Source organism: Euphorbia lathyris, chromosome 1 (genome assembly GCF_963576675.1).
Source record: "Euphorbia lathyris chromosome 1, ddEupLath1.1, whole genome shotgun sequence".
NCBI lineage: Eukaryota > Viridiplantae > Streptophyta > Magnoliopsida > Malpighiales > Euphorbiaceae > Euphorbia > Euphorbia lathyris.
In genome coordinates, this window is record NC_088910.1 from 7735769 (window position 1) to 7751949 (window position 16181).

At 34.6% G+C, this 16181-nt stretch overlaps 1 protein-coding gene across 1 annotated transcript; it reads right to left on the reverse strand.

The window, feature by feature from the left end:
* Nucleotides 1-12727: 12727 nt before the first annotated feature.
* Nucleotides 12728-13215, reverse strand: LOC136211890 (uncharacterized). The gene is made up of 2 exons (XM_066002744.1): nucleotides 13021-13215; nucleotides 12728-12946 (listed from the first exon to the last, which is right to left on the reverse strand). The coding sequence occupies exons 1-2, from the start codon at nucleotides 13213-13215 to the stop codon at nucleotides 12728-12730; spliced, it is 414 nt and encodes a 137-aa protein (XP_065858816.1).
* Between the last annotated feature and the right edge of the window lie 2966 nt (nucleotides 13216-16181).

Consider the following 16181-nt stretch of genomic DNA (forward strand, 5'->3'; position numbering starts at 1 on the left):
TTCAGTCTCTGTGGTCCAGACGAAACCTTGGGCTAGCCGTTGATGGTTTTACTTTTTGAGCATATGCCATTTGGATTCGACTTTTCTGCTTCCTGTGATGTTCTAGAAACATCTAGTAGAGATCGTCAATCTCAAATCTCAAATCCTTACTGTTCTTTATCGCTGAAAAAAATTGAACTGAACTGAATTGAATTGAACTGAATGCTACTAAATACTATTGAACTGAATTTAACTGAATGCTACTGAACTTAACTAAATGCTACCGAACTTAATAATAATGATGATATTAGACTTTAAAATAATTTTCATGATAATATTGGACAGTAATGAACTTATAATAATAATAATAATGGGTCTAATAAATTTAATAATATCAATAATAAATAAATATATTATTAAAGATAAAACTAAATAGAAAATCAAATAAAAGTCCGGGTTGATAAAAGCTTGGCTCGATAAAAGCCTATGAAATCAAATAAAAATGAGTCTAATTTAAATTAAAAATACAAATTACATACAAACACAAATTTACATATAATTTAAAGCCTATGAAATTAAATACAAATCTTCATATGAATACAAACTCTTAACTTTTTATTTTAATTAAGGGTTAAAGTGCAAAAATAACATTTTGGGTCAGGAGTAATTTTACCTTTAACGTCTAAAATGGTGCAATTTTATCCCTAACATTGATAAATTCAGTAAATTTGAAAAATAATTCATAATATAGATGTCATTCCTAATTTTAAATATGGATGCATACTTTAGTTTTAATTTTTTTATTAAACGATATATACTTTAATAAACTATCATTTCTTGACTTTTATCTAATTTATAGATAATGATAAACTATAAATAATAATAATAATAAATAATGATAAATTATAGATAAATAATAATAATATAATAAATAATGATAAATTACTGAATACTGAAACTGGATGCTGAAACTGAATGCTGAACTGAACTGAATTGAACTGAACTGAACTGAACTGAATTAAATTGAACTGAACTGAACTGATTGTTACTGAAATTAAGTGATAAAGAACAAGATCTTATTGATTTATTTTTTAATTATTCATAGTTGTTCTATTATCCTAATAAATATACTTTTTGCATTTCATTTAATTCGCGGATACCCATTAATATCTTTATCTGTTAAGAATCAATAAATAGAACAAAAAATGAGATAAATAATTTATTATTCTCTTACTTTTTACCTAACACACTGTTTAGTCCCATTATTTTGAAAAAGCATTAACTTTTACCAATATTAACCATTTAGTCCTAGTTTTTTAAGACTTGTAATCGTCATATTTTAGCATAAACAGATATATATAAAATAACAGAGTAATATGGTCAACTTGTATTGTACTATGGTTGTCCCAAAAGCTAAGATATATTCGGTTAACAATCTAAAAGAATAGATAAAAGGACCATAAGGTTAATATTGGCAAAAAATAGGGACCTGAAAATGTGTTTTTAAAATAGGGGGATTAAACAATGTGTTATGTAAAAACTAGGGGACTAATAAATTATTTATCCCAAAAAATATTAGGATAAAGTGCAAAAATATCTTTAATGTTTACAGTCATGAGTAATTTTACCACTAACGTCTAAAATGGTGAAACTTTACCTTTAATGTTGGCAGCCAAGAGCAATTTTACCTCTAACATTGTCAAGTTGGGTCAATTTCATACACTATTATAAAACACACATATTTTATTCTTGATTATGCACCAATTGCATAACAGTTCGTTTAAAAAAATCCATATTTTCTATGATTTAATAATAGAATCTTTCGACGACATATTTTGAATTTTTAATTCTTCAAGCTTTTAGGTTTTAGGTCATTTATGTATTGTTTGGTGAGAAGAGAGAAAAAACTCAAAATGATGATTTTGAAAAACAAAAAATGTGGTTCATAATAAATATGATACTAAACAATTTTAATTCTTGAAAATTTTCATTTTGAAATCGTTAACGGTCAAATTTAACAAAATCAACTCAAAAGTGATCAAATTAACTAATTATGTCAACCATATGATTATTTTTCTCAAAAAACATTACATATACCGATCATCAAAACATCAAACTACGTTTTTTTAACTTAACTTATAAAAATTGAATGTATAAATTTTGATAAAATTACATTACAAGATGACGTTTTTATATATCAAAGCATGCTTTGAGACGTCAAAAAGTGGACTTTGAATTAGTTGGTTAATAAATAATCACAAGCATGGTTGTAAGAACTGATCCGAACAAGCTAGTTCAACTTGATTGAATGAACCGTAAACCGGTTGATCTAATATTAATTGAACAGTTTGGGCCGATTAATAGGCTCATTGTGGAAAAAAGGAAGGGCAAATTTTGTAGAAATCATACGTACTAAGAGGGTGTTTGTTTCTCCAATTTTTAGCTCCTTTTTGCTGTTTCACTTCCAACGGCACCTACAACAGTGTTTGGTAAAAAATTTAAAACATCTCCTGTTTGCTGTTTACGAGCCAATAGGCTGCTGTTTCCGACAGCAACAATTTGCTGCTGTTTCTCCCCTCCTTCTGCCGTTTGAATTTCATTACCCTAAATATCCTTCCAATTTATTTTTTGAAAACTGAGATACTCAAGTATCACCTCTTCTTTTTCTAGCATGCCTTCTTAGTTCTCAATTTTAATTTGAGAGAAATGTCTATAGACCACATTGTACCAAAAAAAATAAACATGTTGATAAAATATATTATTAATTAGGATAATTTATACTGTTTAATTGACTTATATTATTCTAGTTTTATTAATTAACAATCTTTTTGTCTTACAATTGAAATTTTCTTTATATATTTATTAGATAACGTTTAAAATACCTTTAACATCGACCATCAATAAAAACAAATAGTATTGACCCGTGTAAAATAGTATAATAGTATAAATTTACACCTAACGTTGGCAGAAAAAAAAAACAAATTTACCCCCTAACATTGACAAAGTTGGTCAATTAGAGAAATAATTCACCCAACTTCTCGTTCATGAATCTTTACATATTCGTCATGTTATCAGTCATTAGTAACAGATAAAAAAACATATGAATATACATGAAAAAAATTAAAAATAGTAAATTATATTGTATTTTGTACGAGTTGGGAAAAAATCAAATATTCCGTTGAATTTAAAAATATTAATCTCTAATTATACTATTAAATCATAAAAAATGTGATTTTTTAGAACCAACTGATATGCAACTTGTGTTTATTTGTGATTTATAATTATATCTGAAATTGGCCAAACTTGTCAATGTTATGGGTAAACTTTCTCTTTATTGTTAACATTACGAGTAAAATTGCTTATGATTGTCCACGTTATGTGTATTTTTTAACCTTATCTCTATATTTATTTGTTAGCATGTACATATTAGTAATTTTATATACTAACAGCAACAATTAATTATAACTTTACCAAACACTACAAATCAAATAGGAAACAAGAAACAACAATATCAAACAGGAAACAGCAAACAAGAAACAGCAACATCAAACAGTTAAACCAAACAGACCCTAAAATCAAGATGAAAAATAAATATTATAAGTCTAATATATCGTTAGCCCTCTTTATTTGTTCTCTTCTATATTTTAAGAGATTATATTTAATCTCCAAACTTACAAATGATTATTAACTCCCTAAAACCTATATGACAGAACAATAAGAGATTTTGGATAAATTGATGTACGTATACCTTAAGCAAGTTTAGAAACTAATAAATTATATTAAAAAAAATAATAAATTATTATAAGCAAGTTAATTGGAATAAATAAACCACTTAAAAACCTATATGACTAGCTTAGAGATTTAGGCCCTGTTTGGAAATTAGCTGTTAGCTGATTACATTAGCTGATTTGACTAGCTGTTTGTGTAGACCTGTTTGGTAAAAATTAGCTGATTGATAATCGCGGTTTGTGCAAAAAGACGAATAAGGGCATTTCTTTTTTTTAATATTGGAGGAGTCTATCTATTAGGGTTAAAGAAGTCCATTAATTTTAATATTGCAAAACGCTAATTGAAAAAGCTCCTAAAAGGAGCTTTTTCTAAATTAGCATTTTCATTCCAAAACTCTCTCTCAAACCTCTCTCCACCAAACACTCCAATCAGCGGTTTCAGTGGTCAAACCGCTAAAGTTGGTCAAAACCGCTCTTTTTATCCCAAAATGTTCTTTACCAAACAGGGCCTTAATAAGTCAAATTAAGCAAATTCTTAGGTATATTGAACATTTTTAAAATATAGGAAAATAGTTGACTTTTTTAAACAAGTTAAATAAGTTAAAGATATATTCCAATATTATAACTCAAAATACTAATTACGTGTTAACTTACGGCCAGTTTGGTTCACTTGTTCCTATTTAGTGTTTGTTCTTACTGTTTGTTATTTATTGTTTGATATTACTAGTAAGTAGTAAATATTAGTTGATTTTCTATTAAAAGCAGTTGTTTCGAATTTTTATCAAACACCTAATACCTCACAACATTATACACTTAAAAACATTTGATTTAAATGATCTAATCCATCATTAATTTAGCGGATCTCGTTATATAATTTTCTTTTTTAATATTTCGAGAATTGAAAAAATAATTATTCAAAGACTATTACTCAAAATAAAATAAAAAAAATTCTGAAAATATTTATTAAGGGTTCATTTGATAAAGTGAAATTAAAATATTGTAAAAGGAGAGAATATTTATTTTAGGATAAGTGAGAAGAGAGACAATTGTAAAATATAATAAAACACTCTTATTCATTATGATATTATTTACATGTATTTATAGTGTCATTTACAATGTCTAATTACTATTCTACCCCTTTATACATTTGTGTAATTACATTAATATTAAATACATTAATAATAAGTCAAAAAAAAATGTTTTCACTTACTGTCAAACTGGTAACGGTAAAAGAAAAGGGATAAGGTGTGTAAATACTTCTAATGTTTACAGTTAGGAGCAATTTTATCCTTAACATCTAAAATGGTGCAATATTACCTCCTAATGTTGGTAGCCAAGAGCAATTTTACCCATAATATTCACAAATTGGCCCAATTTTAGATATTATTATAAACACAAATATTTTATTTTTTATTCTGCACCAGTTGCATACAAGGCTGTCTCCAACATTTTGGAGGCCCTAGGCAAATTGTGTACTTTTTTTCATATCTAAATTTAATACTATTTTAGAAAAAATAAATAGTAAATAGTAAAACCAATATATTATTAACTACAATTCAAGTCATATAATAATAACCTAAAGCTAAGAAATTATTATTATTCTTGATTTTGTATATGTAAAACCGAGTTTTCTGTTATATATATAAAATCAAGTTTCTTCTTCTCACCAGCTATGGGAGAAGCAAGCAGATGACAAAGTATTAATTCCTGAAAATTAATCTTGGACAACTGAACTCGAACCTAATCACAAGATTCTATGGAAAGAAAGAGAAGAATTTATTTTGGTGATTAAAGATTGGTTGAGTCGCGTCTTTATTATGAAATACAGGCTTAAATCACTATTTGGACATCGATTGATCTAAGGAATCTTGTCATTTGGCGCTTGATCTATCCAAAATTTTATCATTTGGTCACTGAATTATCCCAATTGGTGAAATTTCATCCAATTTGGATGGAAACTTAATAGAATTATTGACATATGATAATATTTTGACAATTAGACTTGATAAATTTTAGTTTATAGATTTGTTTTCTTGTTTTAATCTCATTAATTATTTGGGTAAATAAACTTTAAAACGTACGGCATGTCAAGTCCATATGTCAAAATATCACCACATATCATAAGAAAACAATTTTATCAATACTCCATCAAAATTAAGTGGAATTTCATCAATTTGAATAGTTTATGGTTCAAATGTGACCAAATAATAAATTAGTGGCCAAATATTAAGATTTTAAATAAATCAGAATCTAAATAACATTTTACACCAAATTACAAATTGTAATTCATAAGTGCATTTCGTCTAGTAATTTATAAAAATAAAAGATTTAAAAAATCACTACAACAACAAAATAATAGTTTATACATTGTTTTCAAATATGAAAAAAAGTTCAGAAAAAATAAGTGCAGGTGTTGTCAAAAGAAAGAAAGAAAAAATAAGTGAAAATGTGAACAAAAAAATGCCGATCCAAGGAATCATCAAAATTGAGTGAAATTTTATTAATTTAAATAGTTTATGGTCTAAATGTGACCAAATAATAAATTAGTGGTCAAATATTAAAATTTTAAATAAATCAGAGTCTAAATAACATTTTACACCAAATTACAAATTGTAATTCATAAGTGAATTTCGTCTTGTAATTTGTAAAAAATAAAAAATTTAAAAATCACTATAATAATAAAATAATAGTTTATATATTGTTTCCAAATATAAAAAAAAAGTTCAAGAAAAATCAATGCAAATGTTGTTAAAAAAAAACAACGAAAAAATAAGAGAAAATGTGAACAAAAAAAAATGCTAATCCTAAGAATCAAACTCTCACCCCTTACAAACACCTCCACAAGTCTTTACCATTCAGTCTAACACTATTTTTTTTGTTATAAATCTAAGTTTATATAGTTTTTCACCATAAAGTTTTTAATAATTATCAAATTTGAAACAAATTTTGATCAGAGGCCCCCGTAAATTGGAGGCCCTAGGCGGCCGCCTATGTGGCCTCCCCCTAGAGCCGGCCCTGGTTGCATATCAGTTTGTTTAAAAAAATATTTCATATTTTTTTGTGATTTAATAATAGAATTGAAGATTAATATTTATAAATTCGGTGAAATATTTTGAATTTTTTTTATCTAACTCGTACAAAAGACAGTATATTTTTTAAAAAATTTCCACGTATAATCATATGTTTATGATTTGTTACTAATGAGTGATAAAATGACTCACATGTGAAGTGTAGATGACAAGATTCATGAGCGAGAAGATAGTTTGATGAATTATTTCTCAAATTGACCCAACTTCACAACGTTAGAGGTAAAATTGCTCTTGACTGCTGATGTTAGGGGCAAAATTTCATAATTTTAGATGTTAGGGCTAAAATTGTTTTTTTTTTCAAAAGTTGACTGAGCTTTTTCGTTTTGTCAATAAGATGATTGAGATTTTTCGTTTTACTAAAAACAAGGATCTTAAAATTAAAATGAGGATTAACGATCTCAAAATTGAAAAATTCAAAGACTTGAGGATATTTTAAGAAACTTTAATTTTTCAAACTTTTAATTTTAAAGTTATTTAAGTGTTGTTTGGTGATAAGAGAGAAAATGAATATTTTAAAGAGAGAAAACTCCGAAAATGATGATTTTGAAAAATAAAAAAATTTAGTTACAGTACTAAATATGATACTAAACAATTTTAATCTTTAAAATTTTCAATTTTAAAATCGTTAATTATCATTTTTATATTATCAAACTAAAAGATCATCGTTTTTAATAAAACAAAAAAAACTCAATCACCTTTTAGATAATTTATTTTTCAATTACCAGTTTGATGAAAGCATAATTTTTCTTTTTTTTACGTTACTCTTTATTTTATTATATTGGTTGATATATCAACTCAGTCCTTAAATTGATCAAAAAGATCAAATTAATTCGGGATCTAATCAGCCCTGAAAATATAATATATTTTTTATACCTGAATTTTATCATGTTTACATTTTGATACCTAAAATCTATTTTTATACTTAAAAACTATAATATTCTACGCAACCGCAGAACGTTTTGGCTTCGACGCATTACTTTATGCGTCAGTGCAAAGTATCTAATTTTGGATAAGAATTAATTGAATTTAGAATTTTAATTATACTATATTATTTTTTAATTTTTTAATGAAATAATTATATTAAGTGATAAAATGTGAGAAAAATAAATAGAGGTAAAAATCGCACTGACAAAAGAAATCTCTCGAAGTAGGATATCAGCCACGAACAACTAATTCTGAGAGAAACTCCCTGAAACAGAGACAACAAAAACTTCACTGAACCTCTCAAAATAGTATTAGTGCATTGATATTATGCACTAGCACATATAGTAATGTGGCGATACCAAAACGTTCTGCGACTGCATATGATATAATAGTTTTTAAGTATAAAAATAGATTTCAAGTATCAAAGTAAACATGATAAAATTTAGGTATAAAAAACATATTATATTTTCATGACTGATTTTGATTCTGTGTTAATTTGACTTTTCGACCAACTTTAAGAACTAGTTGATACAAAAAAATATATTTGAGCTAAATTGACCCTCCATGCCAACTTTGAGGGCCAATTTGAACTTTTATTCACTAAATTATAAAAAGATTTTGCTAAATTATCTAAGGAAAAATTACAAAGAAATTCATCTTTTAAAAACTATTTACAACTATATCAAATCATAATTTTGGATTCTGTCAAACTAGCAAAATCAGTATTTTTAATATATTTTAAGAATTAGAATTTATAAATTAAAAGTTTAGAATATATTTTCTAGGGTTTATGATTTATGAATTGGAGTCTAGAATTTTTAAATTATGGTATAAAATCATAATATATAAAAAATAATGACATATTAAAAATTAAATTTGATGATATGACTTAATTATAATTTTATACTTATGATATTCATGTATTTGAGCCATTATCTAAGCAAGGAAATGAAGCCATTAAAATAAACCCAGAAAACATTACAAAGTGCTAAGTCCGATACTTGTCTCCACAATCCTCGGCTCAGTTCAGTTCAAACTTCAACCCAACTCTCTTGCTTGCAGGGATGGCAGCAGGTACTTGATACTATCCGATTTTAATGGGTTGCTCGTATTCTGCATAAAAGGGTTGGGACATGACATGTATGGATTAAACGGGTAATGAGACGGGTATGGAAATACTCAGAGTACCCTATATTCGTTATAACTCTTTTATATATTAAGAAATATATTTGTTTTTCTAGATGTAAGATGTGAGATTTGAACCGCGATCTTTTATTCTTCAATTACTGAGTGGTACCACTAAGCTAATTTATTTTTATTGATTAAAGTTCAATTTTTAGATAACTTATTTATTAAATTTATACTTTATTAAATTTGTAATATTTTTGGATAAAGGTGCAAAAGTACCCTAACGTTTACAGCCAAGAGCAATTTTACACAGAACGTCTAAAATGATTCAATTTTATCCCTAACGTTGACAACCAAGAGCAATTTTACCCTTAACATTGTCAAGTTGGGTCAATTTTAGAAATAATTAATCAAACTGTCTTTTCGGTTATGAATCTTGTCATCTATACTTCACATGTGAGTCATTTTTATCGGTCATTAGTGACAGATCATAAACATACGATTAGATGTGAAATTGCGAGGCTGTTACCGATTGTCAAAATTGCGAGCTACCCGATGAGGTCCTCGCCTAATGAAAAATTATACCAAGGTTTATTTTCATTCAAAGGCTTCTTGAGCATCTCGAAACGCCTCTAATCAATCGCTTAACAACCCCATGTTGATACCGATTGCCAAAATTACGAGCTACCCGATGAGGTCATCGCCTAATGAAAAATTATACCAAGGTTTATTTTCATTCAAAGGCTTCTCGAGCATCTTGAAACGCCTCTAATCAATCGCTTAACAACCCCTTGTTATTACCAATTGTCAGAATTGCGAGCTACCCACTAAGGTCTGTTGAAACACATTTCCACATGATTTTGATTTGACAAAATTATTTAAAGTTAGTCCATGATTAAGGGGCAATTAAATTTAAGTGCTTTGATTTAATTGTACTAATGTGTTTGTTCAATGTTGAGTATAATTTTAAGTGAACAGAAATAAAAAGTACGATAGAATGAAGTCAGCATGAGCCACAGAAGCTGAGTATAACTCGACTCAGCATAATAGAAGAAAAGTCTTCTTCAGAACAAACTGATTAAAGACGAAGCTGGCCAAGGAAGCTGAGTAGAACACAACTCAGTATCAAAGAAGAGAAGTCTTCCTCTAAACTAAAGCTTGCAAATGAAGCTGGCCACGGAAGCTTAGTAGAATGCAAGTCAGTGTCGTCAGAAACTAAGTTCAAAGACAACGGCTATTAAAGTCAAGCTGTGTGTTCTTCAGGACAGCGCGAATGATCCGTTTGCTAAAAGACAAGATCCGACAACTGTCTACACCAATAACAGAAGCTTTGGAATTACGCACATAGTCAATTTCGAGACGCATGAGTCAACTGGCATTTGGCTAAAAGACGAAACTGGCACTAGAAGACGAACCTGTAGGAAGAAGACAAGCCTGGCGCCTACTAATTTCAGACGACAGGATTGGCCTGCACATTCTGAATGCTGACCAAGCGTGTGACGCAAGAGAGCCGTTTGAATCCAACGGATACTTCCAGATTCAAATGATTAGAGCTTCAGAATCAACTATAAAAGGACAAGTGCTTCACTTGGATCCTTTGCCGAAATACAAAAAGAAAAAGAGCATACATACAAAGCACATTCAAACAAGAAAAAGTTCTTACACCAAATTTCTATCTCTGTGTAAAAGCTAGATTAATTTTTTAATCATCTAAAGTGTTCTTCATCTAGAAAGAACAAGTTTGTATCAATTGTAAAAATTGAGAGAGTGGTGCTGAGTACTCGGTTTTAGTACTCAGCGGTAGAGAAAAATCTGAGTGTTCGGTTATAGCGCTCAGTAGGAGTTGAGTAGACGAATAGAGGAAGGTACTCTTGCATATTCAACTGCCTTGTAAACGGTTTGTGCTCTACCTTTAAAGAGCTTAGTATTGGATTGGAAAAGCCCGGAAGGATTCTGGGGACTGGACGTAGGCGGTGAGGCCGAACCAGGATAAATCTTGCTGAGTAATTTCTAACCCTTTCTCTCAATATATATGTATGTGCTGTTTGCTTAAATTACTCAGGACATAAATTGTATAAGCTGACACTGAGTAATCAGAGTGCTGAGTTGGAAGCTGACCTTAAGTGTTAATTCCCAACTCACAAGTAAAACGGTTCTAGTTAGCCTTTGACTAAAGCTGCCTTACATCTCTCGGCCGTGCTGACTAAAATTTGAGTTAAGTAATTTAAAGAATTGACTAAGTCAGCATTATTAAACGAAAAAGCTATATTAGTTCCTAACCCCCCTGGAACTAATCACACGGGACCAACAAGGTCCTCGCCTAGTGCAAAATTACACCGAGTAGATACCCAACAAGTTCCTCACCAAATCATAAAAACAACGCAAGACGATGGCATTCCACATAAAGATTGAAACTCAAAAGTCAAACATTACACATAAATGAAACAAGCAAAAGAGAAATCCAGGGCAACACATTTTCAAACACAAAAAGAGCTGATGGCAAACAAGGCGCGTTAACTACAAAAGATCCAGCATCTACTAAGGCCAAACAATGGCACGGTCTGGATTAAGGATAGCTTCATCATCCATCAGCGCTTGATGCACTGCTCGCCAATCGGCACACTCATCAGTGTTATGTCCATTTTGCCTATGATACAAGCACGCGTTACCAACATGAGTCACCCAATGATTCGGATTTACCGAAATAGGTCCAAGATAGCCCTGGTTGGAAAACTCAAGGAAGACCACGCTATGAGGTTTCAGGGGATCGACAAACGTCGGGCCATAAGGGCGCATCGGCGACGCATGGCGACCCATACGTCCGTACTCTGACTCGGCAGGAAGATTCGTGACTCATTCCAGCTCGTCGGCAAGAAGCCTCCTAACCCACGAGGGGTGCAGGTTCAACACAGGCGCGACCGTCTCATCGGGATTGAGAAAACCAATCCCATCTTGCGACCAAACCGTTTTCTCAGTCGTGGATAGGCACTAGCTACCACGTCGTAAGAGTCCATCACCGACCCGGTATAAGGGGCGGAACTCTCACTCTCCACGTTTCGATTTTTCGACGAGACACCCCAGTTCATCAATATAGGTGAGGCATATCGGGCTTTCCTGTCTCCGGCGTGGTCCACCATCGGTGGATAATACACATAAGGATGCGACATCACTGATATGGCTTTCTGTACCTCCAACACCTTAGCAGAATCGACGACATCCCGAAGAGACATTACAGGCAGATTACAAGCAAACGAACGAGCAACTGAAAATTCAAGCAAGCTAACAAACAACGCAATCCAAGTTAAGGCAAAAACGGCTCCTATTTATAGCCCAAAAGGACGGGACGTGAAAGACGCATCACAAAAGCAACGATCAAATCAAGTGCAAATTTATAATAATAGCATAGAATAAAACCATCCAAAAGATCACAAAGGATCCAAAAGTAGGAGTGCATCATTACATTTTTGACAAAAGAAAAAGAGCCTATCTTAGCCTACTTTTTCTTCTTGAAGCGACCGCATAATTCAACGGCCTTCGCTTGGGCCTCTTTGTCATAGATATCTGGAGAGAACACGACCTCCAGGGGAACCGCATATCCGGCATAGTGAGCAGCAGCAATAAGCATCATCTGGTCCATCTTGACAAGCTTCTCTTCACGCTACCCCGCAAAGGCATGAAGATCGGCGGCTTCCTTGCGGGCTACCTCGAGTTCCCGCTAGAGTCTCTCGTTCTCAGTCTGCAAGATCGTCTTCTCCCCGGATAGCAAAGCAAGCTGCTGGGTTTTCTCCAACAAGTTTTCTTTGACACGACGAGCCCAGAGAATTGCCGCCTTTAATAGCACCCTGCGACAACCCAGCTCCTCAGCATCACGGGCCAACTTCAGCGACAGCTCGGCTTTCTTCTCTTTTCCACCCTAAGTTGTTCGGACAGACCTGCAATTTCGGCCTCACGACGATCCAACAACTCACCAGCCTTGACCAACTTCACATTCACCGCCTCCAGCTCGGCCACAGCATTCCGCAGACCCTGCTCCATCGTCCAAAAAACTTGCTCATCATTGACGCACATATCAAACACCATATTAGCATTGGAGATGGCCTGCATACAAAACACACAACGAAATCACATTATGATCCATAGCAATTTACACAACATATGTCAGAAAGACATACCACCCCGAGTGCCGACAAGGTCTCTATTCCCAGATTCATCTTCGACACACACTCCATCCGATGTGATTCCCCGGGCACCCTGGCAACACGGGCCATCACACGGGGCAAGTCCGACGATATCATGTCGGAATGCACCGACAACCCCAGGACAAAATCGTGAAACTTTGCAAGTTTCACTTCCATTCTCTTCACCATTTCTGGGTGGTCACCTACCCTATCCACTAGGTCTGCCGCAAGCTCAGCCCCTACCTCGGTACATGCTCACTTAGAGCCCTCACTCGCACCAGCAACGTCCTCACCAGCGGTCAACTCTTCATTCTCGGCCCCAACAACCTTCTTTCCTTTGTCCATTTTCCTTTTCCGAGAAAGCACCGCTTCGATCTGACCCTCACCACCCTCACTATCTTCCTCAACACAGATCACCTCTGGCTCCTCCCCGGCTTTTTTCAGCTCATTTTCTCCCACGGGCATCCCTTGGGGAATGTCGGCTGCAAGCCCACCATCCTCGGACGCAGCAAGCACCCCGCCCATGCTTTGGACTACTTGGTTCGCATCCTCGAGCGAGGAAAAAGAAGCCAGGGAAGCCGAGGCACCAGCAAACGCCTCTTGGGCACTATCAATCCCCACACCAAACTCATCAGGATCGAAGTCCATGCTTACACGAGGATCCCCCGCACCTGCGAAAAAGAAAGAACAACTACTTAGTATATTTTCAAGAAAAAACGCGACATTACTAACAAAACACCCAAACCACCCAGACACCTCACCTACAACGACAACATTTACAGTTATCGACTCCAGTTTGGCAAGCTCACCAGTCGAAAATTTGTAACCCCTCTTCCACTTCTCAAAATCTGACACGGACCAGCCCGATAACTGAGCCATTCGCCACTGGTTCCAGATATAATAACCTGAGGCAAGGAAATGCCCGACGAGCTCGTCCACATCTTGCTTATGTTCCTTATCCGAGGGTAGGCCCCTTAGATACTTCACCAGTTGATCTTCCGATTCCAACATCTCCCGAGGTCTAAGCCATCGACCTGAATCTATGGGGTCCTCATTCCAAACCACTCGGAATGGAAAATCCCCATCCAGCTTACAAACAAGCAGATAGTGATGCCTATATTCATTCACCTTGTCTTTCAGCCCTCCGATCACCTTGAATTTTTGATGGGAGAAGGTGACGTGCTACGATCACGACCCTTTATTCGAGCGAAAGAACTGACGGAACACCAAACCAGTTGCTCGAAAACCCGCCGATCTACACAACGAATAGAAGCTAACCATCATCCTCCATCCGTTTGGGTGGATTTGACCAGGGCAAAGGTCATATTCTTTCAGCACTTCAACGAAGAACGACAGGAGAGGAAGCTGCATCCCTGATTCGAACTGTTCCTCATACACTACCAGCTTGTTGGCCCCTCCCGCGTGATGAGCGCGGTCCTCTTCGCCAAGCGCGACCAGCTCATACGATTGGCTTATTCGATAAACCACCGAAATAGATGCCAAATCTGCGAATACAATAATGTTGTGCGCATCCTCTACAGAAAAAGACTCTGGCCTCTTTGGATGTTGTGCCTTCTCGAAGCGTTTACCGTCAGTGCCCGCAACGCCTGGCAACCTCGTCCATAATTTCGCCCTCATCGCATCTCTTCATAAATTGCGGCCAGATGTCGGTCCTCCGTGACTAAACCCTCCGGCACCACCACAATCACTTCAAGCACACCAGCGGCGACACCACCAACTGGCCGGTCGGTGCTAGGCGTAGCACGCGGCACGGCAGGTCTCTTCTTTTTCTCCTTTATGACGGGAGAACTACTTTCCCCCTCTGATTCTATCCGTCTCTTTCGTTTTGCAGACCGAGTTCGTGAGGCATCACGAAGAGTAAAATCCCCCAGAGTCACAGGCGGTAATCGTCTTAAGGCTCCCCGGGAAGAACCCTTTGACATAATCCCTTTCCCCAAAAACAGTAAACAAATACAAAAGCTAGAAAGAAGGTGTGACTGACCTCATAAATACACAGAGAAACGGTCAGAAACAGCCCCCACAAGAAAGCACGTGCAGCTCCGGGCAACGAGCACTCTAATTTGACAGTGACTGCAATCGGAGACGTAACAGCCGACACTTTGCGAAGACAGGGACGGGAGGAAGAAAAGAGATGCACTAAGAGAAAAATAGGAGAAGGAAAATGCCCTTTAGCCTCCTTTCCCACCTTTTATACCAAGGAAAAGGGAGGCGCCGGCGGGGCACTCTACACAAGGAGCCATGACGGCGCATGCAGAGGGCATTAATGGCCACGCATTTAATGCTACATCAATAGCCAAAAGCGCATGCGTGGTAGTTGAAGGGTCTTTTCCCTAAAAATCAGGCTGCCTATGCTCATCCTTTGCTGCTCGCTGGCGGTGGCATCAATAGATAGTCCACACCTCGTATGGAATGCTCGTCAAACCTAGCCGGGGGACTACTTGATTCGGAATCTCATAAAGGCCCAATGGGCCCGGCCCCAACACATGCAAGGCCCACGGAACCACTACAACTCACTATAAATACCCCAACTTAAGGAGGGCAAAGGACCCCAAGAAACTCACTACTTAATCGGGTACATTCTCAGCTCTTCGAATATATTCTTTAGTAATTACCTCGAACATCTAACTATCTTGATCGTCGGAGTGTATACAGGGACCGCTCCCCGCACAGAGACGATCTCCGAGAGCCACGAGAACCCCCGAATGCAGCCCGGATCACTGTAGTCCGTTCCCTAATTAATATACTATCTATTTTACAAGTTGGATAAAAAATTACTTAAAATTTTTATTTTGAAGTCGTTAATAGCCAAATTTGACAAAATCAACTCAAAAAAGTGATCGAAATTGCTAAAATACCAACTATGGAGTTAATTTTACTTCAAAAAATACACAGAGATATCAGATCGTCAAAACAACAAACTACGGAGATTTTATTTAAACTTATCCCTATTTTTATTTGGCTAAACACATTAGAAGAGGTCTATGAAGTTGTTAGTTAAGTCTAGTGGCGGCTCTCAGTTTCCAACACACTAGATGACGAAGTTTATGGTATTAGAGACACCCTAATATATTGGACTTTAGAAAATTCCGTCCAACTCCATACATCTGATTCGGGCACTCACTGCAAACCTAAAA

Coding starts and splice junctions, on each gene's coding strand:
- LOC136211890 (XM_066002744.1), bottom strand. CDS start 13,215: ATGGTGAAGAGAATGGAAGTGAAACTTGCAAAGTTTCACGATTTTGTC. Junction 12,947..13,020: donor CCTTGTCGGCACTCGGGGTG/GTATGTCTTTCT, acceptor TTTTGTATGCAG/GCCATCTCCAATGCTAATAT.